At 55.2% G+C, this 24,262-nt stretch overlaps 6 protein-coding genes across 6 annotated transcripts; 3 read left to right on the plus strand and 3 right to left on the minus strand.

Moving 5' to 3' along the window:
- Positions 1–481: 481 nt before the first annotated feature.
- B0T26DRAFT_695183 (uncharacterized protein) lies at positions 482–2,961 on the plus strand. The gene is made up of 3 exons (XM_060441282.1): positions 482–1,094; positions 1,163–1,449; positions 1,507–2,961. Exons 1-3 carry the CDS (start codon positions 968–970, stop codon positions 2,464–2,466), a joined length of 1,374 nt encoding a protein of 457 aa, XP_060300474.1. The 5' UTR covers positions 482–967; the 3' UTR covers positions 2,467–2,961.
- A 270-nt stretch (positions 2,962–3,231) lies between these two features.
- On the plus strand, positions 3,232–4,873 carry B0T26DRAFT_847333 (cyclin-like protein; the record flags this gene model as incomplete). Its single annotated transcript, XM_060447600.1, has 4 exons — positions 3,232–3,790; positions 3,936–4,101; positions 4,181–4,546; positions 4,613–4,873. Exons 1-4 carry the CDS (start codon positions 3,330–3,332, stop codon positions 4,871–4,873), a joined length of 1,254 nt encoding a protein of 417 aa, XP_060300475.1. The 5' UTR covers positions 3,232–3,329.
- An 854-nt stretch (positions 4,874–5,727) lies between these two features.
- Positions 5,728–7,172, minus strand: B0T26DRAFT_765903 (uncharacterized protein). The gene has a single exon (XM_060446468.1). It carries the CDS (start codon positions 6,715–6,717, stop codon positions 5,827–5,829), a length of 891 nt encoding a protein of 296 aa, XP_060300476.1. The 5' UTR covers positions 6,718–7,172; the 3' UTR covers positions 5,728–5,826.
- Positions 7,027–9,920, minus strand: B0T26DRAFT_141104 (heterokaryon incompatibility protein-domain-containing protein). The gene is made up of 3 exons (XM_060433399.1): positions 9,602–9,920; positions 7,243–9,547; positions 7,027–7,169 (listed from the first exon to the last, which is right to left on the minus strand). Exons 1-2 carry the CDS (start codon positions 9,758–9,760, stop codon positions 7,409–7,411), a joined length of 2,298 nt encoding a protein of 765 aa, XP_060300477.1. The 5' UTR covers positions 9,761–9,920; the 3' UTR covers positions 7,027–7,169; positions 7,243–7,408.
- Positions 9,921–12,717: 2,797 nt separating this feature from the next.
- B0T26DRAFT_695193 (uncharacterized protein) lies at positions 12,718–17,019 on the minus strand. Its single transcript, XM_060441283.1, has 6 exons — positions 16,799–17,019; positions 16,403–16,666; positions 15,848–16,183; positions 13,907–15,421; positions 13,751–13,837; positions 12,718–13,669 (listed from the first exon to the last, which is right to left on the minus strand). Exons 1-6 carry the CDS (start codon positions 16,947–16,949, stop codon positions 12,996–12,998), a joined length of 3,027 nt encoding a protein of 1,008 aa, XP_060300478.1. The 5' UTR covers positions 16,950–17,019; the 3' UTR covers positions 12,718–12,995.
- A 4,119-nt stretch (positions 17,020–21,138) lies between these two features.
- B0T26DRAFT_747936 (flavin-containing amine oxidoreductase-domain containing protein) lies at positions 21,139–23,455 on the plus strand (the record flags this gene model as incomplete). Its single annotated transcript, XM_060444899.1, has 6 exons — positions 21,139–22,201; positions 22,305–22,335; positions 22,400–22,493; positions 22,566–22,617; positions 22,771–23,345; positions 23,414–23,455. 6 exons carry the CDS (start codon positions 21,139–21,141, stop codon positions 23,453–23,455), a joined length of 1,857 nt encoding a protein of 618 aa, XP_060300479.1.
- Between the last annotated feature and the right edge of the window lie 807 nt (positions 23,456–24,262).

Below are 24,262 nucleotides of genomic sequence, written 5' to 3' on the forward strand. Positions count from 1 at the left end.
GTGTGTGTACATACATTCATACAGTATCTGTCCCCTTAAGCGGTGTATTAATGAACATGGTCCATGGGACGATACTGTAACGGTATCGCCATAGCAATGAAATGGTGCAGTGGATGCTACCAGTGTGGATGTGTGAGTTCGCGCATCGCACCTTCCACACTCCGGCTTTCTGGGCAGCTGCGCACCCAGGAAATAGAATCGCACTTGGAGGATTAAATTATTTTCCCACTTCGGTTGGATTTCCCGGGATGGGGTATTGTTGTCATGGTGTGCGCATCCATTAAGACCTGGGCCTTTGCCCCGCTCTACGGCCGTGTTAGTGGCATTGACGTTGACTGACCCCTGCAGTAGGTGCAAGTGTGCCTTAGCGCTCTGCAAGTACTGAGTGGGCAATCGTGGGAATCGTGGGAAATCACTGGCCCGCCTGCCCCCGCCCCTGGTTGCAGCGATAAGACTGGCTTAAACTGGGGATCTCAATTCACCCGTTTTTGCGGTGTCGCAAGAAAAAAGATACCACAGTACATCTTCCAGGTATTGCCACCGCACCATTTCCACTCCTTTGCTCTGCTATCGGTACATATCAAGCCTTTCTCCCACCTACCCCCTTTGTACGCTTCTTGGTCTCTCTTTTTGATCTTGTGTCTGCCACTTCACTTTGGTTACCTGCAGGAATTTGGGCCAGGCTGCTTTGGACCGAGACGCAATACGTGGGTGCTACATTGCAATCCCAGAAGCCGTCGCACTCATTACAGCATCACACCAACCACCCCTGACGTATTCTCGGAGGTTGGAAAGCCCAACCTTTTCGGCTGCCATCTCCAGTGCCGGCCACCACAAAATATACAATTAGCGTCCGGATTTGCAACAGTCGCCGTTATCCCTCGATTCTTCTCTACACAGCCGTCCGTCCTGCAGTCTACACACAACAGTCAAGACTCCTCGTTGCTATCGAACACCGCCACCCACCATGAATATCACCAAAAAGTTTGACCGCGCCTTCCAATGGGCGGGCGAGAAGATGGGCTCCGAAGCCAAGACCACGATGCCAGAAGACTTCAAGCAACTCGAAACCGAAATGGCGCTCAGATTTGACGGTAAGCCTGCACGAGGGTCTGTCGCTGCAATAGCATGCGTCCCTTGCTAACCCGGTTCATCTGCACAGGCATGGAGCGCATGCAAAAGTCGATGAACATGTATGTCAAATGGCTTGGCCGCCGCGGAGAGCTCGCCGACGACAAAGAGAAGGGTCTCCCAGCTAGCTACTTGGGCCGCACCATGATGGCCCACGGCGAGGAGTTTCAGTCAGATTCGGAATTCGGCAACTGTTTAATAGCAATGGGCCGCGCCAACGAGCGGGTATCTGGTATCCAGGAGTCGTTTGTCAACGAAGCAACCGCTACATGGCTCGAGTCCCTGGAGAGGTCTCTGGCCATGATGAAAGAGTACCAAGTTAGTGCCCACACACCTCCGCAGTCACCACAACTATGTCGCTGACAGACCGCCCAGGCCTCACGCAAGAAGCTCGAGAGTCGCCGTCTAGCCTACGACGCGAGCATAACCAAGATGCAGAAATCGAAGCGGGATGATTTCCGCCTCGAGGAAGAGCTCCGCACTGCCAAGGCCAAATACGAGGAGTCCTCGGAAGACGTCCTGCGCCGCATGCAGGACATCAGGGACGCCGAAGTCGACAGCGTGCGGGACTTGACGCAGTTTATGGATGCCGAGCTCGACTACCATGAGAGGTGCGCTGAGGAGCTCAGACGCGTGCGCAACAACTGGGCCGGAACAGCAATGGCCGGTGTATCCAGCAGCTATGGCAGCGCCGTTGAACGTCGCCCCACAGGCAGAAGCCGATCAAACACGGCGCGCAGTTACACGGAGCGACTTTCGCGGACCAACAGCCGCAACATCTACGAAGCCGACGAGATGGAGCTTGACGTCGCGCCACCCGTCCGCATGCCTATTCGCGGCAACACATCTCGGGTGGGCCTCTCTGTGCAGCCGCAGAACCAGCAGCACCAAGATGCCCCAATCCGCCCAACTATTAGCAAAGCGAACACCTTCCAGGGCGGAGCAAGCCTGGACCGTGAACGCATCGGTGGGCGCATCTCTGGTGCAAACACACCCACCTCGAACTACGCGGTGGTCAACCAGAACGTCGGCCCCAACGTCGGAACCCTGCGCAATCAGCTGCGTCCTGTCACCAGGATCGTGACGACGAGAGATGACGTCTTTGGGGATCGCGACCGCGACGACGACACTACCAGCGACAGCGGGAGTCCAGACTGGGCCAACCGCAGCGAGAGCCCGGCCACAAGTGTCGGCAGCTTGAGTCGCACTTCCAGTCATGTCGGGGTGAGCGGCAACGGCGGTTTAGGATCACGCAAGGCGCCGCCCCCGCCCCCGCCAAGCCGTTCCAAGAAGCCCGCGCCTCCTGTTCCGGCAAGACGAGAACTCGGATACTAGATGTGCCGCCACGGCGCCTAGCATGGAGCTGCCAGTGCATATCGGTCGATGCATTAAGTTCGCTGTCTGTCCTGGACATGTTTGGCAACATCCCGGACAGAATGGGGCTTTACGCGGGGTGAGCTAGACTCGACGGCAGGCAAAGAGTATCCCTTTGCTCTCATGCCTTGTCATTTGACTCTTTAAGGAGGAGGATTATATTAACAGAGAAGGGAGTTGTGATTATTAGTGCTAGCGTGTTAATTATGGGCGGCGCTCGGTTGTTGGTGAGGTGGTTGCCATGTTGATTAGCCTCAGTGGGACTGGATGGACTGGATCCGCGACCTGGTGGGAAGGCGTTTATCCTCAAGCTTTTTGGACCTTTGGACTTTTAAGTGGTAATCCTGTTAACCCCAACTACGTAGATTATGAACGAAAGTATCACTTACATAAATAACTCTCGTCCCCTTGTTGTGTGAATTTCGGTCTTCTCTCCGCTCTCTGAGCCGTTGACAGCCTATGATTACAGCGCACAGACTTTTATTGCGTCTAACAGGAGCCCCACTTCGGGGTTTTCTTTGTTCATCCACTCTTCGAGGCCGGGAAGTCGTCAAGCTTCCCCTCCATCGCAGTGCAGCAACCCAAAAAAACAGCTACCTCGACGTCCAGAAAAAAGGGTCGAGCTTACTGCGACGGTAGCGGAAGACAGGCCAGACTCTCCCTGCGCCTTATTTCGTTGAACAATTCTGTTCGATTGACCCGAAATGCGATCAAATTCCACCGCCCAAATTCCACTTTAGCCCTCCCTTCCATCGCTCCGAGCTACGATCCATTCGCCTGCGCACCCCTCCACCCAACCCGCGGGGCCGTCACCCCCGCCAGCCATGGCCACCGAAGATGCGCGATACCGGCTCTCGTCACAATACCGACTATGGTCCTTCTCTCGCGCGGAGCTAGCATCGCTGCGCGAGAAGTCCAACTCCCTGGCGCGGGCGAGCATCTCGGAGCGCCTCTCCCGGGCGTCGTCTTCGTCGGAGAAGAACAATAATGACCGGTCCGCCTCAACGTCGAATGCGAACACGCCCGACCCGGACGGCGCGTCTTTCCGCCTACCCGAGTTCCTGACGGTCGCCGACGAGTCCCTAATGACTACCTTCTACACGACGCAGCTGCTGGGCGCCGGCAGCGCCACGGGGTTGTCAGACGAAATCTGCGCCACGGCCGCCGCCTTCTTCCGCAGGTTCTACATCACCAACAGCATCATGACATACTCCCCGCAGGACATGATGATTGTCGCGCTCTTTTTTGCCTGCAAGGCAGAAGGGTGGTTTACGAGGGTTACCGAGTGAGTCAGGCCCCCTTCCGCTTCCGTCTCAGCCACTCTCTCGACTGCGAGTTCTGCCATGGGCAGAGGGGTTGGAGAGGGATTTCGAAGGGTAGCCCGGGAAGAATCACCGAATAGACTGCTGACCAAGAGTGTTGCCACCTAGCTTTCTCAAAATGGGCTCTTTTCGAAGTCTAAAAAAGCAACCCGAGGACATCCTCGCCGGCGAATTTCTGTTTTGTCAAGGCATCCGCTTTGCCTTTGATGTTAGGCACCCTTTTCGCCCGCTTATAGGCGCTGGGATGGAGCTCCGAAGGCTCGGCGATATCAAGGTGGGTCAAATTACTTCCGCTCCGTGCCCATAAATCTATACCATTGTTTAGCCTAGTTGCTGATATTTCTCATCGACAGGAGGAACGTATCCGAGCTGCCGAGGAGCGTGCCAAGTCGATACTGAGATTCAGCTCGTTGGTCACCGACGCCTACTTCCACTACACACCGAGCCAGATCATGCTGGCCGCGTTATCGCTTGCCGATCGCGAGCTGGCCGAACGACTTATACATGAAACCTTCCACCATATCACCCCGCCAGCTAACAAAGGCACGCCTACAAATGGCGGCGATGGTGCACCGAATGATAGTCATCAGCCCAAGGGCCAAAACAAAGAAGCCATCATAGGGCAGCAGATCCGGGACAAGGTACTCGGGACCATCGAAGCGTGTAGGGAGATGATGGCGCATGAAATGCCGGAACGAAGCAAAGAACACTGGCAGAGCGTAAGCTAACCTTACTACCCCTGCCTCACTCGTACTTCTCAGACCCGTCTCTGACAATTGCCACAGAAAGACATGTACCAAGACCTGATTCTTCCCATCAAGAAGAAGCTCAAAAAGTGTCGCGATCCGGACCGCTCGAACCTTGTTGCGCTGCAAAGAGCACGGCGCGAAGAGGCCCTCAAGAAGGGAGACTCCGACGACGGAGATCCGGAAGACCGCGGAGGGACGGTCGACGACGACGCCGCCGTGTTTGGCGAAGCGGCCCGAGACGCTAAGAGACGAAAGGTCGCCAAGGGTCTCGACGACCCGTTTGGAGGACCCCTGTGATTTTGGGAGGGGTGACGCAGATCGGGTGGAAGGGGTGCGGCGTAGGCGCGGGTGTAAGGCAAAGTCGTCGGCCTAAGACTAAGCAGGTACGGCAAGGTCGTCGGATTGAGGCACGGCAAGGGACGGACGATAGCATATTCGCACGTCATTTGCATATTGTATAGGTACGTATATTATTGATGGCTGGCGTTTATAGGGCGAATTGCCTTTTCAGGGGGCTACGATGTTTTAGAGTGGGGCAGCACGTGGGCAAGAAAAAGTTTACGATATGATGCGGAACTTTGGTCGAGGCGTTTATCACGGCCGCGTATATAGAATGCATGTGGCATAATTATTTCTCCTGTCCGTATTGGTATCATCACTCCAAGTGGTATCATTACTCCAAGGAGTATCGTCACTCCAAGTAGTATCATCACTCCAAGTCTTGGAACTTTAACTATTCATTAGGTCAATATTTGACGATATTTTTAGTATGTGTATTTCGGTCATGGGCTTTATTTACTAGACTACCCCTTTATTTCATGAGTATCGTAGTATTGTTATTGTTGTAAATACCCCCGCGTTGATAGTTGTATATTTGTATTTTTTCTTTATTCTTTCTTTGGTGTATTACCTTGTTCTTTACTTTACTACCCAAATATGCATTTTGGTCTAGTCTAGACTTGATTTCGCTATAAAATTTAGGGTGATTATATGGGACCAAGTGCTTGGTTTCGCACGAGAAAGATAGGAAAATATTGCGAAAGGAAAGTCCATAATACGGATTCAAGCCACTGGTACAAAGAGATAAAAGTGCGGTTCTTAAAGGCATTCGTGTGCGTAAGCCGTTAGCGGTGATTTGGCGGCTTAAGGGATGAAGGATGAAAGTATGTTCAATTCCTAGCTAAACCCAATAGTCTAATCTACTGTCTAATTACCGTCCTCTTCGTTTCCCGTATGAGATGCCGTCTCGTTTACGTCCTCGCCAACACCACATACGCCTGAAACAAGACACCGCCGCGAGCGTCAATCTCGGCCTGGACGGCCTGCTCGACGGCCGCCGGCCACCGGGCCACTTCCTCATCAGTCCAGCCGACCCTGGCGGGCTTGACAAAGTCGCTCGCCCAGAACCCGCGTAGGCCGTCCAGCTGCGGCCCGGGCCCGACCACGACGCTCTTCTCCAGCACCGTGACGTTCGCCTCGTCGAACCCGGCCTCGACCGCCAGCGCCGCCAGAACGCCGGGCTGCCAGAACTCTGGATGCGGATACGCCATCGGCGGCAAGTCCGGCCGCACGAGCGCCTGCGCTGCGCGCACGATCTCGCCCGCACCAAAGCGGCGCCAGGTCAGCAGCGCCGCGACGCCGCCGCCGCCGCCCGCCAGCGTCCGCCGCACCTCGCGCACGCACCGCAGCGGGTCCGATATCGCGAAGATGCTGAAGTTGAGGATGCTGTGCGTCACCGAGCTATCCACGACCCCGCTCAGCGCGAGGCTGTCCATCTCGGCCGCGGTTACCGAAGGCACGTGCGCGAACGACTCGCGCGCAGCCGAGACCATGGCCGCCACCCGGTCCGTCACGAGGATATTGGGCAGAGAATCCGGGGTAAGCCGGTCGACCAGCACCGACGCCGCCGTGCCCGGGCCCGCCGCGTTGTCGTGCACCCGCGACGTTGATGTGAGCGGCACCTGGGCGGTGATGTCGTCCAGCGCGGCTGCGAACAAGCTGCGCGTCGTGTCGCCCGTCTGAGCGTTGTACGTCGCTGCTAGTGCTGCGAAGTACTTAGGGAACGGGATGCCGTGCGCCTGCGACAGGTGCGGCGCGCCGCTGGCGCTCTTGCCCTGCGTGGCTTCTTGTGCTGTCGCCATTTTTGGGGTGTTGTGTGAGTTTCTTATTGGGTTGGTCGGGAGAGAGTGTGTGAGGGTGGACGAGGTGTTTCTAGTTGTTGCTTGCTTGTTGGATGTGATGGAGATGATGGTTTCTTGCTTTGCTAATTAGAGTGCAAGACTGGAATCTTGTGGGTGTGAGACGTTGGAGGTTTTATTTATACTGGAGAATGGCTGCTCGGACTTGTCATATAGACATCAACTCGGACTGGGCCAGCCAAGAGGTTACATTACATCCCGTTCCGGTACTTCGGTCGCCACAGCCAATGGGATCAGGGTGAGCTTGTTAACGCCGTTGTACTGCTCACCAGAGGCAAGGATTGCAGCGCTGCTATTGGCTTGCGGCGCAGGCTTATTATGCCCGAGCCTAGTATATCCGGGCTTGCCCGTCGAAATCCGATGTGGGCCGATCTGTTAACCCCGGAGGATTCGAACTACAACGTCAGTCAGCACGAGTTCTGTTCGGTTCTCCACAGCGTCTCCAAATGATTCCAAATAAGGTCTTACATAGGTAGATCTCGGCTGTCCACTTTACGGATACGGCGGGGTGCTCCCATGGGCCGCAGCTCTTTCGGGATGGTCGATCCCACGGCCTGCAATCTGTTCTGGATGTGATGATTATGCCACCGCACTTCGCTGTAATTATTCAGATGGACAGATAGCTGTGCGTCGGTCACCCGAGAGTGACATCAACCGACTCACGCTCTGCCGACTCCCAGACGGAGGCCAGCACACGCCCAAGTCCTTGCCGGTACGCGACGCCATCGTCCCAGGTAACGAAGAGAACATTGACGAAACGGTACTCACCCCCGTCCCGAGGCCGTTCTGCCATCTTCATCTCGTCGAGCTGGGGGGCGTAGCCGTCGTGTGTTACGGCTCCCGTGGATATGGCGAGTAGCTCAACCATTTCCCCACGGCCTGTGACTGGGAACTTCCGGGCCGTCTGGTAGTTGTGCAGGTTCAGGAATCCGGCCCACGACCCGTCTTCGCATCTCAGGGTGACGCCTGGACGATGGTTCCCCTTGTAACGTATTCCGTGCAGCCAGGCTCTTGTTGTGGTGAAGAACAAGAGCGGGGTCTGTGGGTGCGTCGGCTGCGAGCCGGGGAGTTCGTTCAGCGTGCTTGACATGGGGATTGGATAGCTGTAGAGGGCATTTGGGTTTTTCGGATGCGTGTAGACAGTAGACCCATCTTCTTGTTGATGGCGAGTCCATCCGGGCGGGACGGGATCGTTGTCAGATATCTCCGAGTACTTGCGTCCCGACGGGACAATTCTTCTTCTCTGTTGGGCAGATGCCGACGGGAAGCCCGTCGACCACTCCACCGACTCCAGTATCCGCACGCCCCCCTCTTGGGACATTACTATATTGCTCTGACCGCCCAACCAGCTCAAGCCGTCGATCTCGCCACACCAGCCCATCCAGGACCAGCTTGGGAGGAGGGAGCCTCGTAAGAACGGAGCACTGGTGTCTGTTGCAATGCGTCTTGTGACACGGGGAAAGGGCAACCAGAGCAAGGCATCGTCGAAGAACATTTCCGGCAGGCCGTAGAGGAAGCCTCCGTCGAATGTGGATACCAGTAGCGACGTGATTCCGGAGAAGGCGGGCAGAACATCTTCCTCTAGCGAGAACTTGCGCGTGTTGTAATATTGCACAATGCTTGCATACGTTTCAATGTTTGGCCATGTGCTCGAGAGGGCTCTGGTCAGAACGCGATCGTCGTCGGGGCCGATTGGAAAAGGGGCCACGTCGAGACCGGAAAGGTGGTCGACATCTTCCTGCCAGTTACTGCAGGGACACTGCCATCGGACTCTCGCGTCGCCAAACATCAGTCGCCGCGAGGAGAAGAGCCACTCTTGAAAGGTCCAGCCCCGGCTGAACCAAGTCTTGTCGTACATCTCGGGCCACGGGACGTGTATTATGTCAGTATCCCCGGGAAGTTGGAAGACGTGTTGTTGGCAGTTCCTGGGCTCGGACACATTCCGCAGTCCGCATATGCCGTGGTTCGCATCATGGCCTTCGGCAGCGATGATGGTCAGGACCGAGTTCGCATAGATAGATGCCATGCTGCGCAATTGCTGGTGTTTTGATGCGTCGTCGTCTTGGACGATACAGAGGGCGTCAACCCATAGGTAGCGCTCCTCCAGGATACCGACAAAATGCATGGCGTGCACAATGGTGTTTGGAATCGAAGAATCTCGAATGGCATGCGAGAGCGCATGGTCCCTTTTCAACTCGGTGAGATTCTTAGTCGAGGTTCTGAAAGTGTTGCAGTTTCCCCAGACGTAGCTGAGGGCGATGTAGGATTGGTCTCCAGACGCGTCCGTGAGGCACATTCGCCACGTGTCGATGAGAAGCTGGGGTCGCTGGGTGAGGAGTTCTGACGCTGCCTTTGGCAGGGCGAAATCGCAGCGGTCGCCGTGGTCCTCGAGACAAGACCGCTTCCAGGAGCGGAGAAGCCCCGTATCAATCCATTCACGATTAATAAGCTTCCCGTGGCCTTGGAGTTGCACATCTTTTCGGACCGAGTGATAGGATGTGTGAACGAGGCCGTCCTGGAACACCAAAAGAGACCCGGGCGAGTGGTGCCTCGAGGCATGCACAGGAGAATCCACACACGGGTTGGGCGGTTTCAAGGATTCAACGTGCGTTCGGTTCACACCTGCGGCGATGGAGTGTAGGATGATTGGTGTGTGGAATCGGCACGACGACCGAAGTAGATTAGACGGGGAACCGAGCTCAAACCAGAACGGCGACGCACTTGTTAACACGCACAGGAGCTTGTCACAAACAAGGCATTGTGTTTCCCCATTCTAGACACGTATCAGCGCAAAGGTTTTTTTCTTGGTTTGCCCTGGTAATTATACCTTTTGAGGTGCGTCTCTATCGGGCCCTATGAGCAACGACTTTGACCTTAGATATGTTTGCACTTGCTCTAAATTTAGCATGGCCCGGAACCGTTTCTTCATCCACTCGTCCGGATCAGGGTTGTAAAACCACTTCCAATCGAAAGGCTCGCTGGCCATTTCTTTTAATCGCGATAATTAATTGGGGAGGTAGGTAGCATATAAGAAGATGGGTTTTCGGCCTGTCGGTGTTCACTTTTCCGAAGGCTGATAATTGGTGGGAATGCTTGAGGAAAGGTAAGGTAGTCGGATATCCCTCCAGCCGGGTCGTATTGCATATGTAGAAGCAGAAAAATAAAAGAAGAAGCAACTCAAAATCCCGCGGCCTCTCGGCTGGGGGCTGTGTTTAATAACCCCGAAAAAGCGGGGTTTTAACTGTGCCTGCGCTTCAGCACATGCGTGTTTTTTTGGCCAATGGGCAGGCAGTGTGGCTTTTCCCACACGCATTGCGTAAAACCTTGATTTGCGGGCTGCGCAAGAAGAGGGCTGATAACTTCAAATGGCATAGTGTAGCTTGACACGACGTCGTGACCGACACCTCACAGAGATGTTGAAGACATCGGTCGGTACTCTCCCCTAATCTACCTTACGGTCGAGCTCTCTGGTAGTGCAGTGCTTCAGCCGAAATTGTGTAATTGTCACGTCAAGAATCTTGTCATTGATTATTTCTCTACCTGCCCCTCCCGGCGTCTTCATTTCCTCACCTCTCAACGATCAACTACTTCTTTTCGCACCATCTTCGCCATCCTTCACCAAAGTTATCACCACCTCTCTTACGTCTAGTAAGTAACACTTGACCACTAATAGTATAAAGAGTCGTATCCTGGCGGTACAGTTTCGTGCCTACTTCCTGCGACGATCTCGGTTCTAGCAAAATCGGCAAGGTACAAAATCTTCCACCCTGGTCTTTTCTTCTGTGCCATATCAGGAACAGCGAAATCGGAGTCTTGAGCTCCGAGGACCTTGCCTAGGACCCCGAGCTTATCGCACGTCGACCAACTCGTTGACTAGGCAGAATCGTGACATGTAGCCCTAGTAGTAAAGGCTCTCTGGCATCTATATATACGGTGCTTATATATATCCTTAACATCCTGCTCGAGAGTAAGCCCAAACTTGAACAGAACTCAAGCGTCTGACACGTTTGTGTCATTTCCGAGTAACCTACATTGGTATTTGGCTAGGACACTTTAGGGGAATTTCCCCAATACTCTCCTCAGTCTAGAGCAGTCCTCGCACAGAGTTCACATCCACTGTGCCTAGTTACCTACCTTCCCGAGTTGTCGGTTCTAACCCCCTAACAATCCATCATGCAAACGGTCATCTATGATCTTTTAAGGCGGTTCGACGTCTCCGTCTACTTGGTTTGCTGAAACGCCTCGGCTTACCCTGCCTGAAAGAACGGCAAATATTGTCCTGCTCTTCCTTCATTGCGGTTGCTGCTGAGACTCACACGAACCTTGACAAGCTTTGACTTGAGGCTACGGGAGTGGTCTAAAGGAACGAATACTACCCATGTTCCTTTCTGGTCCGGTCTAGCCACTGCGGCAGCGACTGATTGCTGATGATACAGAGTCGTATGGGGGTCACCGTAGAGGAGAGAGGGGGGGGAGGGGGGACGAATCAGAGCTTATGTATTCCGTTCTCAGCTGTCTTCTAAATCCTCTCTCAAGTGTAAGCCTCTATATTCTTGCTATGCAAAGACCTCCAACCCGTAGTCTCTACCACGGCAAGGGACCGCGCCATGCGTCCGTATCATCCGAGTCCTCCGATTAGGTATTGCCGAGTCCATTGGTTCCTCCGTTGACAAAATCCACGCCCTTGGGCTGCTGGGTCCTCATCTGGGGGCAGACGGGACGTTGTGGATCCCGCGAGGGCCAACTCGCTCTTTGACCGTCGACATGTTCAGCCAGTCGCTGGCGTTGCCGGTTTCCATTGTCAGTAGTATTTGCTCCGCCGGCAAAAGACTCTGCACGCTGGTTGGCGGGGCCTGCAGTTTTCGAGCCTTTTTTGGCCGACGGCTTGAAGGTATAGACGAGTCCCGCCAGTATTTGACGGGCCAGGCCCAGCCGCGGAAGGGGTCGAGGCGAGGTGGGAACTTCTGCCAGCACGGCGACAAGAGGCTCGAGTTTGCGTCGTTTGAATGAAAGCTGTCGAATGTTGAGCTTGTGTCGGTCGGCTTGTTCGGTTTGGTTGCTGTCAGTAATTAGGGCAAGGACAGCGTCGGGGCTCGTTTTTCTTTGAGGAGTGGGCTATCTTTAGTTGTTAGAAAGGAAAGCGGACTCACATCTTGGTCAGCGGTGACCGAAGTCCCCTTCGGTTGGGATTCCTCCATCCGCTGTAGCGGCTTTGGTAAGGGCGACGTTGGTAAGGGCGACGCTGGTAAGGGTGATTTTGCTTTGTGCTCAGTAAGACGCTTCTCAAGGTCTTAGGCTCCTCAGGAGCCCCGATTTCGACCCTCTTCGTCGGACGATAGTCAGCCCGATTTTTAGGGCGGTAACTTTTGTTGTCGTTGTTGGGTCGGTCTTGGGGCGGGCGATTCCTTTTGGGCGGGTGATTTCTTTTAGGTGGGTGATTTCTTTTGGGCGGGGATTCCTTTTGGGGCCTAGGCGGAGAGATTCAATCGACGAGGTGAAGCGAGTGACCAGAATCGAGAGTCGGTGGAAAATGAGATGGTTGGTGTCCAGCTCGTGGTTGCCGCCTCTGGCGGCCGAGGATTGGTGCACTGGTCAGGGACCTACCTACCTTAAATACACCAAATTTCCTACTACACTAGAATTAATTGTGGGTCAGCCTTTAGACGTCTTTCAGTTTATGCTTTACAATGTTATGTTCAAGTAAGAAAACACGATACCAGCTAAGCTAGGTAATTAATCCTCTTGAAAGCTAAGGCTTCTTGAAAATTCAAAGCCTTGCTAAAAGATACAAGGCTTTTAACTAATAGTAAATATGTAGGACCGCCTATAGAATAGTGAAGGCATTTTATTAAAAGTCTAAGACCTACTCAATTAACGCCGAGGCCTCGCACACAAACAATGAGGCATTTTGGTTCCAAATTCACGAGTCACCATTGGAACAAGTTTAGCAACGCTGGGGCTGGTTGAATTCTACAGCTAGCACAAAATATTAAAAAAATCAAAGAATTGAAATAAGCCTCAGAGGCGGTAAGGCGAATGCGGCAAAGTGCTGGCGCAAGCAACGAGCGAGAGACGTAAAAGGGGGGATTGGCTATCCCCCCCCTGAACATGACCGCTTTCCCGATTAATAAAGGCCACAACAAAAAAAGAAAAAGAAAAACCATCCCCAGCCCAAACACTTCCCAAGGCGCAACCACCTACCGACTACCTAATGCTCTCTATCAGTAGCTATTGTGTCCTCCCGAGGCAAGGGCCACCGGTGCGGGAGGGGGCAAGAAACCACGCCCCGTGAGGATGAGGTCCATGCCGGCGCGGAGCCTCTCGTCCACTCGGGACAGGGAGGCACGCGCGGAGAGCAGGGCCATGATATGGGGCGCGTGGACCCAGAAGTGGTGGCGAATGACGGAGCCCCAGATCTCGTCGTCGCCCGATTGTTCGCGCAGGCAGCGGCTGCGCAGTTCCTCGGACCGCGGCTCAGGCTCCTTGTCCATGGGGTACTTCTGCATTTGCTTCTGCACCTTACGCTTCTCCTCCGTCTTCTTGGCCGCGACGGCTTTCGGCATGACACCCCACGGGGTCGACCCCGATGGCTCAGAGGCTAGCAGCTGGTGGTGGGCGTTGAGTCCGAGCTTCGCCCCGTGGCTGATCGTGACGTGCGAATCAGGCTCGGTGTTGGAGGGGATGCTCTGTTCGCCTTCGCCCGGGTCTGGGCCTGTGGTCGGCGCGGCGGGTGTGATGGGGTCGAGAGGGGTCAGGCGGTTGTCCAGCCAGGCCGTCATGGCGTACTCGGCCGTGTTCTTCTCGATGAGGCGGTTGTAGGTATCGGAGCTGACCTTGTCCATCAGCTTCTCGCGGCCAGGCTCGTTGTACCACGGTTCTGCGGTGAATATCATGGCTGTGACGATGCAGTGTTAGTTTTCTGGTCTTGTGAATGCACGGGCGGGAGAGGATTGTGGGGGAATAAACCGAGACTTACCCTGTATGGACACCAAGAGCTGCAATAAGGTGGAGCGTTCTGGCTGCCATGTCGGGCCGTTCCACGTGCCCAGAAGTGAGAAACAAACTGCGAGTAGTATTAGCATTAGACACGGTTCGGTCAGATAGGAACTTGACACCACGGAGAAAGACATACCTTTGCCATTCGTATAGAGGTTTGGATTAAACGCGACTCTCCCGCGCCCAGTCGTCCGAAAGTGCATCTTGGGGGGGTGTACGGGGAAGTTCTGGTTGCAGAACAAATCAAACTCAAAGAGGCCGAGCTCGTATGGGGTGTCGGCCGGGCCCGTGACAATGATACGCATGACGTCGAGCCGCGAGCTGCCGTGGCGGACGTAGATACCCTTAGGCAGGTCCGTCTGCAGCGAGGCCAGCTGGGCGACCAGCTTCTTCATGCGGCCCTTGGGCATCTTGCCCGGGTCCATCTTGTTGGCCTCGTGGTAGAAGTGGCTGCATCCAACAATCTTCTCGTCGGCTATCTCGCCAACACAATGCGACCGGTGGAAGCGCTCGATCTCGTCCTGTGCTTGGCGCTGTGCCGATGGCAGTGGCAGCGCCTTCTCCACCGCCGGCGCATAGGTCGGCCGCGCGAGAGCCTGGGACTCGGCCACGGCGCAGACGCGCGCCGTTACCTTGATGAGGCGCTGGTCTTGCTGGGCGTTGAATTCTTTCATGTTCACTGCGGCCGTGTCCCTGAAAAAGCGGCACGGTATGGCCAGCTTTTCCAGGATGGTGATGATGGGCTGGCCAGTGTTATCCTTGCCAGCTGCGGCATGGCTGCGGAGGAAGCGGCGGGTCGGCGTAGGCCAGATGGTGACAGGGCCGAGTTGCTTTTCCGGCGAGTAGAAGAAACGGTCTTGATACAGGAGGGGAGCTGTGGAAGGATGAGACCCCACGACATCAATCAAGCCGATCATGGCGCTGTACACATCGGGCTGCTTCCCGATTTCTTCAATCGAGTCGTTGCGCAACAGCTCGCACATCTTAGGCAGGAGTGGGCTCCGCACAATCATGGCCGAGACGAGGGGGTGATGGTGGTCGTCAAATTCCCAGGCCCTGCGTTGGACTCGCTCATCTCTCGGCAGGACATGACAGAGGCACGTCATATAGTCTCGCAAGACCTTCATCTCGTCGCTCAGCTTGGGATCCTCCTTGGATGATGTTGCCAGTAAGCTCTTGGCTGATGGTAGAACCCCAATCGTTAACGGAGGGAGAATGTCGCTGTTACCGCCATACCCGGTTCCTGGTGACAGAGGGAGTAGATTACCGTCGGCTCCCAAGTTCGTTGGAATCATTGGCAGCGTCGGCATCTTGAGCACTTTTGGGGAGCTGGGGATGGGGTTGTTGTCCGAGCCGTTAACCTTGGCCACCCCGGTACGAGATCGCAGCCTGTCCTTGACTGAGGTTGATGGCTTACTCGACGAGCTTGGATCAACTTCCAAGGCCAGGCCAGGCTTCTTAATTTCGGTTGTGCCGCATAGGAGAGTCCAGACGAGGAACAGGCGGCCGTCATCGCAGCACCAGGTGATCTTGTGCGTCGAATTTGCAGACGCCGAGCAACCAAGACTGCGGATCGTCTTATCGCCGGCGCCGCAGCTGATGCAGCACATAAACTTGCAGCTGGAGCACCGGACCCATGGACTAACAATGCCTATAGGGCGAGGGTGTGTTAGCAGTGCCCGAGACGAAGGTGATGGAAGCAAAGAAACCGCATCACGGAATCTGTCCGAACCAGGGGTAGAACGAAAAGTGCTGATGAATATTTCAAACGAGACAGGGAGAATTGCGATGACATAATGATCATAATGAAGCGGATATATTCAATTTCCGATCGTCATGATGAAGGAGAGTCTCGCAGAGCTAGAACAGGTGGACGAGAGTGCAAGACGGAAACCCTGGGTATGGACAAGAAACGCAGACAAGAGTAATATGCTGCGGTGTGTGGTGAGAGTGAACAGAAAGGTCGTGTGAAAGGTGAACGAGGGGCGCTGCCTTCTGCTGAAATGGAAGGAGGCAGAGGATGAGGAAAAGCACGAAAAACAAGAACAAGGTATCGTCGGAAATAAAGTCGGCTTACCATCCCTCATCATGACCTTGGTACGGCCAACAAAATCTCGCACCTGTGGGGAGACATCGGCATCGCACTTGCTGCAGGCCGCACCGGCGAGAAAGTGGCTATAGGCCTCAAGGTCGGTATCGGTGCCCAAAGGCAGCGGCTTGCCCGATTCGGGATTCCAGATGGCGCTCAATGGCTGCCCAGTGAAGCAGCTCGCCTTTGAGCCCCGGGCGCTCCCTTTGGGCAGACCCGTAGCCAGGTTTGGCTCCATTGGCTCGGCTGGCGCGAGAGAGAGCGGCGAGGTTGCCGGGGTGTGACCTTGGGTCAAAGTCGATGAGCCGCACGTATCCGCGAGATCTAGGGGAGACGGCCGTTAGCGCTTGCGCACATGCAGCTGCCTTCATGTTTTTTTTTCATTCAATTTTTTTTCATTTTTTTTTTGGCGAGGGTCGAGACTGAACGGTGTGAGGGAAAACGAGACGCCGGTGGCTTGCGGCTTGCCGATAGCGTGTGGAGGGGTGGAGGGATGGAGAGCAAAGAGGGCAGAGGGGTGGAAAAGATAACTGATTAACACACCGGCAGCAAGGTTTTGACTTCCGAGATTATTACCGCTGTCCCCGGGAGAGGGCTGCAGGTTGCCTGCGCTGGCGCTACTCGAAATGGACGCTTGGGTCACCGTGGAAGTTGTCAAAACGACGAGATGCGGCGACGACTTCCTCTTTCTGGCTTTGGATTTCCTGGAAGGGAGGGAAAGACCGAATCGAACCCTAAAGGCCTGCTGTGCGACCTGGAGATGTGCAGGTTGCGAGAGTTCGGGAGGGTCTGGAGGTTCTGAGGGGTCTAGTTGCGCAGTTAGGGTTTGGAGAGGGAGTGGAGGCGGGCTTGAAAGGGTGGACGTGGAAAAGTTCGGTTGACTAGAGGTTGGAGAGATGAAAGGGTGGGTCCTGTAAATCGAAGTAGAAGCGGCCGTACTAGTCTGCAGAGATTGCTGGCTTCCGCCTGTGCCGTCTAGGCCTGGACCTGGACCTGGACTTCCTAGGCCTGACTTCGAGCCCTTCGAGTGCCGCAGCTTGACATTCAACTTGTGCAGCATCTCCTCGAACTTGGCCATCAGGGGCGCCATCCTGGTAATGGGCCTCCTGCGGTCGGCCTGAAAGGAAGCAGAGTCTGTTGCTGGTTCTTGATTTATGTCTAAGAGAAAGTAGTGGTGCGTCAGCGGCGGGAGAGGAAGGAATTAAGGTAAGGCAAGGTCAGTTCAGGTCAGGCCAGGCCAGGAATGGAAGGCCCAGACGTCCCTCCAATTCCGGTTCCATGCTTCCAATGCTTGCTTCGAGAAGCAACCAGGGCAAGCATGCTTAAGCACCAAACCTAACAGCAGACCCGACTAGAATCCTTCAGCAGCCAGCGATGCAACCACCCAACATCGCCATCTCTTGCCCTCGTCGGCCCCTTGCATCGGACTGAGGATGCAATCCCTAGAAGCAGCATGTGGATGGACACACGTACCTTTCATCACTCACTGCCCTTTGTTTATGTCGTTCGGTGCACTCCGGTACCCGCTCGAGTTCCCAAATAAAACTGTTGCCGATACCGACCGCCGTTTGCTGTCCAACAAGCAGAGGGAAGTCGACCGTTCAACAAGAAGAGGAAATTGACCGTCCAGCCTGGGCTCCAGACCCACCGAAGCAGCACACAAAGATAAAGCAGCAGAGCAAGCCCCAATATAAGCTTTTCGCTTTGATTAATAACTTCGTTGTACCTTGCCGGTGGACTCGCCGAGTGCTCGCTTTTCGCCGCGGTAAATGCCTCGTCGCCAAACCTTAGATGTGCCGCTCTTCTGCTGGCTGTGACGCCACCAGTATTGTGCAAAGGCGTTCCATGTGCAACCAACGACCCGAGAGATTCCCGCTTCCTCTCCTGCTAGCTCCGGCTTCCTCGCCCTCGGTCGCGGCGTGTGCACGACAAGCGCGCGTCGACGTTGACAGGAGGCGCAGACAATCAAAGCGACTGCGACCGAAGACGGACGGCTGCGCGACGGCAACACGGTGACGGGAGGGCCGCACCCCGGCCTCGGAAGTCGGGGAACGGGCGGGCGGACGATAAGACAAGAGCCGGCAGCGACGGACGGCTCGGCGCACGATGGATGCACGATAAGACCACGCGGCAACGGCAAGAGACAGCGGCCAGAGACAGAAGGGAACGAGGCGGGGAGCGAGTTTAGAATTCGGCGCCGGAGCCCGTTGAGGCTGGGGGCGGAGACGGCGTCGGATGAGAGCAGACGACGGCGTGCGGTTGCATGTTTGGGGCGACGTTCTAAATGAGGCTCCTTGGCCGACCTCCGCCGGAAGCACGCCTTACCACGATGCTTCAGTCCTTAGCTGCAGGCCTGTCTGCCTGCCTGCAGAGTCCTGCACCTGCTGCACGAGGCACAAGACTACCTTGGCTATTGGTGGGCGGCGGAGGGTGTGCCCGACTGGCTGATCGACTGATTGCGAAGCAGCACGCTCACGCGCGCACGATGTGGTGTGGCCGGTATAGCACCCCCTCTCGCTCCCCTTCTGTCTCTCGTCTCTTGTGCAACAACCAAACAAGCCTCGCTCGCTGGTGGCCCGCTTGAGTAACCGAATCGGCGCTTGCCAAACCCCGACGCAAGCTGCGGCGTGCATGCGTTACCCCCCTCCAAAGCACCCGCGCCGTTTTGGACCACTCATGGGCCGCCATTGGCCGTGGGTGTGTGTGTGTTTGCCGTGTCTGCCTTGCACCCACCAATCCGTCCGCATCAAGCTCGGCGCGCCGTCAACGGAGTCAAGGACCGCTGCCAGCCTGGCAAGGATTCTGGGAGAGTTCGGAATCAAAACAAAACAATAATAAACAAGCAACAAGAGGGAGGCAAGGCGGCACTAGTCAGCCAGTTCAGATCGTCTTTGGTTTTACGATATCTGCTGCCCCTTTTGTCTGGTACACATCATGGCAGACTCCCCATCCAACTGACAGTGCGTTCAGAGTCGCGCACCCCCCTGCTCGGAGCACTCGATGCACATGAGTCAAGAGCGAACAAGGATGCAACTAGGCATAACGGAAGCCTGATGCACTTGGGACCACAGCACGCACGCCCTTCCATGGGCTTTCCAGAACCGCCTGGTTTATACGATTAGGTAGCACACGGATATTGCTGCCGGACTAGAACTAATAGGTGAGCGATTATCAGTCTGACACGCCGGATCCGGATATTCTCCGCACGACAACAAATTGTCTGCTCCTCTCAAACACCGACAGCCAAGGAGACCCGGACAGGCTTTCTCGGACCCCGGCAGCAATGAGGGGCAACAACCCCATAATTATATACATGCATACGGGTTCTGGTGGGCGTTTCGGACGTGGCGGAGCACAAGTGCATGTTCAGAGCCTGATAGGATATTGTGGAGACGGCGCCCTTGGCGGCTGCGAATCAATCGCAACCATGGTCTGGCAGTGGCCACCGACGGCTGAGCTGGGCCAAGAAGCAGACTGCTCCCACGCTAGAGCCTCGGGTCTCGAGAGTCGTGCAGGTCGGCGTGTGAAGCGAGACGGAGGAAGACTTCAATGGGTAACAAGACATGCACAGACGCCGGGGTTGATTTATAGTAAACGATTGATCTAACGGCTGGTTACTAAAGCGGAGTGGCAATATATCAACAGTTCAAACGGCCAAAGACGTTATATTAATCACATAAGAAAGACTCATAAACTTCCGTAATCACATAAGAAAGACTCATAACCTTCCGTAATCACATAAGAAAGACTCATAACCTTCCGTAATCACATAAGAAAGACTCATAACCTTCCGTAATTACATAAGAAAGACTCATAACCTTCCGTCTCTCAAAGACTACCATTTCGCAAGTCAATAGAATGTACCAAGCGGTCTCTTGTCGCTTGTCTAATAAACTCCAGAAAGAGGGTGGATCGTGTTATGTGCCCAGAACCTTCAGTGTGCATCGTGCCCGATGATCAACAGTAGTTTCAACGAAGCCACTCGCCAGGGCATTGGGCTGGCTATGTTGGGAGAATCACCAAATAATGCGTAGCCTAATGCTCAATTTAGCACACTCTCTTTCTCTTTTTCTCTCTTGAGTAAATTGCCAAATATCTATCTCGATCAAGGCGTAATCAAACACACCGTCCACCAAACTGGGCCAGAAACCGACCGGGCGGATTCTCTTGCTGTCCGTCTTTTTTTCGTCGTAACTAATCAAATCCGAGCCCGGAACAACTGGATCAGTAGTATTGCGCAGCTATTTACCATCGTGCGCAAACCCGTACAGCTCTGCGCGACCCAGGTCGGTGTTTACTTGCTACCCATGTTGATGGTGCCCTTTTCCGTGTCAACAGGGGGTTAATTGGAGTCACCTCGCCCCACAGCCCAGCACACGCAGCTGAGCAGACCAGCCGGTAGGCTTTTGCCCATATCGATTAGTTGTTAACGATGTGATTCTAGCAGAAGTCCCCGCTCACGGTATGATGTCATCCATGTATGATATCGACAGACAGCTCGCGGTGGAGAACGGAAGAGAAGTTGAGATAAGCGCACTTTTAGCCCCGATTTGGATGGCTCATCATGAACGGGAGGCTGTGCAATAGCGGAGACATTGGTGCCGTGGAGACATTGGTGCTGTGGAATTTGCAGTCTTGCAGTTAGGTATGGATCCCCAATGAGGCGATGTAACATTTGATGGGGAATAGCTGATACAGAGTAGTGTCGATACCCTCGTCTCCACTGCACGTATCGCGCTGCTGATACCGCAAACGAAGCAGGTAATCAACTTTTCAAGCGGAGGACAGCTGCGTAATTGTTTGGTGGGTTTGACCTACCCGGGGCTCGAAGAAGGCACTGCCTAAGCAAACCACCTGCACCCGAGCCAGAGCACTTCGGAGTCCGGAAGGAGCAATCAAACTGCACGTTGAAACCGCCCATTCTGCTCTGGGGCTCTGGGAGCGGAAAGAACTGACGCTTGAAGACACACCACTGTCGACTGACCTCGCCACGATGCACTGGCCAGAAATCCCGAGCCAAATCCTAATGCAGCATCATGGTCTTGCAACTGTCGCGCCACTCTCCCACACTCGATGCACGGTTCCGCGGTTGCTCGACGCAGCAGAGCCCAAGGCCACATCATTACCACGCATAAATAACCAGCACTTGCAATCATCATCTTCCATCCTTGTTGTCGTCGCCATCGCTGTCGCCATCGCCGTCGCCGCCGAAGGCGCTCGTTAAGCTCCAAGCCTACTCTCAGTCAAACACAACCTCTTCCTCCCAATTTCCGCCGGCCATGAAGGTGCTCCCAGCAGCTGGTATGGCCTTGCTAGCGTCGACTGCCCAGGGTTCGCCGTCGCCGCCCTTGAAAATCCAAACAAGAACATCTCTCGATTCTCGCCTATCCAACGTCCACCTCGATTTCCTCACGCCCATCCGTGAATCTATCGACCTCATATACGGCTCCTGCGATTCTCTAGCACGAGCCAGCGGCTCCCACCACGCCATAGGCCAGACGATCAGCTCGTCGCATGATCGAGTCGTCTGGGTAATTCCCGAAGATGCATACTCTGGAGGCTGCATCTCGGCATGGGGCAGTTCGACCGGCCTTCTGCTCGGTCGCAGTCGAGAACAGCACGTGGACTTGCAAACGATGGACCGGCGGCGCCACTCGAGGCGGAGGTCCAGGCTTCCTAAGCGTGACGACAGCCCCCACAACATCTACATGGACAATTCTACGGGTGTCGATGTTTGGGGCCCCTGGTTTGAAGGCGTCGAGTTGCTGAAAAATTCAGAGACGGTCTCCGTGGACGCTGCAGCCGCCAAGCGCAAGAACATTGCCATCGTTGGCGCCGGAATGTCTGGGCTCATGGCCTTTCTCTGTCTGACACAGCAAGGAATGACAAACGTGAGCATCATCGAAGCCGGGAGCCGCCTGGGTGGCCGCGTGCAGACAGTGTACCTGAGCGGCGGGCCGTTCGACTACAGCTACCAGGAGATGGGCCCCATGCGTTTCCCCACGACGCTTACGGTCAACAACGAAACCCACAACGTGTCAGACCACCAGCTCGTCTTCCAGCTTGCCGACGAGATGAATAGAATCAACAACCACGACAGAAATCTCAGCGTGGACTTCATCCCCTGGTACGATTCGAGCGACAGGGACGACGGGTGGTACCCCAGCGAAGGGAGCCTCCGGACTGGAGGCAATGGTAGCGTGAGGCCCTTTCTGCAGTCGCACAGGCTCCCCGATCCGTCGACAAGAGAGCTCTTCAACAAGGTGAACAAGGCGCTTCCGTGTAAAGACTTTTGCGTGGAGATGGCCAGAAATATGTTCAGGGCGCATCGCAAGTGGCTCGGTGAGTTAAAACGGACACTAGCGCGAAGGCTGAGCCCCCCTGGCCGAGAAGCCCAACTTGGAGCGCCGATTGCTGACCGCCCTTGCGCACGTCGTGTGTGTAGACAACGGTCTGGGGGATATACAACAGTGGAGGTTAGTGGTGGGGGCATTAGTCGAACATGACAAACAGGCAGACTAACAGGACGCTTCCGTCTAGCGAATATGCCTTCATGGCGAACTATATCACGGCGAGGTCAAACAGCACAAACCCCGAGTTCGTCGGAAAAGGGGCCTCTTCATTTTGGGACAAGGTCAGTGCACCGTCTGAAGGTCTTCCTCCCCGTCTGGCATCGGACCGTGTCTGATCTTGAATCAATGGCTAGCTCTACGAGGGCATGTACGCAAACGCCACAACGTGGAGGACCGTGGATGGCGGTATGACGATCACCTCCTACCCCTTCAGCCTGAACATTTAGTTAATCAGTGGTGACTGCGCAGGGTTAGACCGGCTCCCGCTTTCCTTTGGGCCTCTCGTCGACAAGGCGACGACATTGAACCGCCGCGTTGAGAGGGCCTAGTACTCCCCAGACTCAAACAAGGTCACTCTCCAGTTCCCGGGCGCAGACGCGGACCCTTGGATCAACTCGACCCACGACTATGTCATGTTGGCTGTGCCCTTCTCGGCCATGAAGAACTGGAGCATATCCGGCCTCAGTACGACAATGCAGGACGCGATCACGCGTCTGCCATATGCCTCTGCCTGCAAGGTCGCCCTCGAGTTCGAAACTCGGTTCTGGGAGCACCTCTCCGAGCCAATCTACGGAACTTGCCGTGCTGCCGGCCGCGAAATGTTCCCCGGGATTGGCAACATCTGCTACCCTTCTTATAACTTGAACGGCACGGGGCGCGGCGCGCTCTTGGCCTCGTACATCTCTGAGCCCGGCTGGGGCGACAAATGGGCATCAGTCAGCGAACGCGATCACGTCCAGTACGTGCTGGACGCCATGATCAAGATCCACGGCGACGTGGCAAGGCGACAATATACAGGGAAGTTCAGTCGTGTCTGCGGCTGTCTGGACCCTCTGGAGGGCGCAAGCTGGGCAGACCCAACTGTCCGACAGCACCAGATATACCTGCCCGAGTACTTTAAAACCCACAACAATGTGCGTCCCCCTGAGTCTAGTTGTCATGGATGAGGAAGCCGTCGGAGTCTTGCTGACATGGTGGGAAGATGATCTTTGTCGGCGAGCATACGAGCCTGACACACGCGTAGATCGCGTCAGCGCTCGAATCTGGCATCCGGGGTAGCGTTCAGCTTCTGCTCGGTGAGTCCGAACGACTAGTCGAGCGAGCTACGGCTCTTGCTGACAGCAGGTTGAGAACTCGGGCTAGTAGACGAAGCCAAATCGACCGTGGAAAAATGGATGGCGCGGTGGATCGACATCGTGAGTGTACCCGCCCTTGACACACGCTGGCACACAACAAAGGGAGTTTCCTTCACCTCTCTGTGCACTTCTGGCTAACAAACACGGGCAGTGAGTTTGCCTAGACAAGAGCGCAAAGAGTCCTGCGTAGACGGAGCTTCGATATCGTCGCCATCTTGATTCAGGAGTTGGCGAGGGAAACAAGGTCAGGAGTCCGGAGAAAGACGGAAAAGGAGAAGGATGCGGGAACCATGGATTGATTACATACTTAGTGACCAGGTAGCAATAAGACTGATTATTGTTTTGTCCTATCAACGGGCCGCCTCGGCATCCCCGGTAGGGACTAGGGAGCTGTGCAGCTTGACAGGATTCGCGACCTTGCTAGCCGGCAGCCAACATTGCCTGCAGGAGTGCAGATGCAGCGAATAATGGCGCCTCTAGTTGACCCCGAATCGATAATTCGAATCTGCCAAGTCAACCCCCTTTTGCAGGAGACGGGCCTCTGACGCCGACGAGAGAAAGAAAGACCCCCACGTCTCAGTCAGCCCATGCCGACTTCCGGCATGGCTGTCCCCCACCACCACCACGTCCTGAATTACGCGCTACGCCCTCTGTAGAACCAAGGTAATTAGACACCTAAAGCAAACAAGGCTGAT

Source organism: Lasiosphaeria miniovina (assembly GCF_030549165.1).
Source record: "Lasiosphaeria miniovina strain SMH2392-1A chromosome Unknown B0T26scaffold_2, whole genome shotgun sequence".
Classification (NCBI taxonomy): Eukaryota; Fungi; Ascomycota; class Sordariomycetes; order Sordariales; family Lasiosphaeriaceae; genus Lasiosphaeria; species Lasiosphaeria miniovina.

Coding starts and splice junctions, on each gene's coding strand:
- B0T26DRAFT_141104 (XM_060433399.1), bottom strand. CDS start 9,760: ATGGCCAGCGAGCCTTTCGATTGGAAGTGGTTTTACAACCCTGATCCG. Junction 9,548..9,601: donor ATAGAGACGCACCTCAAAAG/GTATAATTACCA, acceptor ATACGTGTCTAG/AATGGGGAAACACAATGCCT.
- B0T26DRAFT_695183 (XM_060441282.1), top strand. CDS start 968: ATGAATATCACCAAAAAGTTTGACCGCGCCTTCCAATGGGCGGGCGAG. Junction 1,095..1,162: donor AATGGCGCTCAGATTTGACG/GTAAGCCTGCAC, acceptor TCATCTGCACAG/GCATGGAGCGCATGCAAAAG. Junction 1,450..1,506: donor CCATGATGAAAGAGTACCAA/GTTAGTGCCCAC, acceptor CAGACCGCCCAG/GCCTCACGCAAGAAGCTCGA.
- B0T26DRAFT_765903 (XM_060446468.1), bottom strand. CDS start 6,717: ATGGCGACAGCACAAGAAGCCACGCAGGGCAAGAGCGCCAGCGGCGCG.
- B0T26DRAFT_695193 (XM_060441283.1), bottom strand. CDS start 16,949: ATGGCGCCCCTGATGGCCAAGTTCGAGGAGATGCTGCACAAGTTGAAT. Junction 15,422..15,847: donor CAAGGTCATGATGAGGGATG/GTAAGCCGACTT, acceptor CTCGCCCTATAG/GCATTGTTAGTCCATGGGTC. Junction 13,838..13,906: donor CCTCTATACGAATGGCAAAG/GTATGTCTTTCT, acceptor TACTACTCGCAG/TTTGTTTCTCACTTCTGGGC.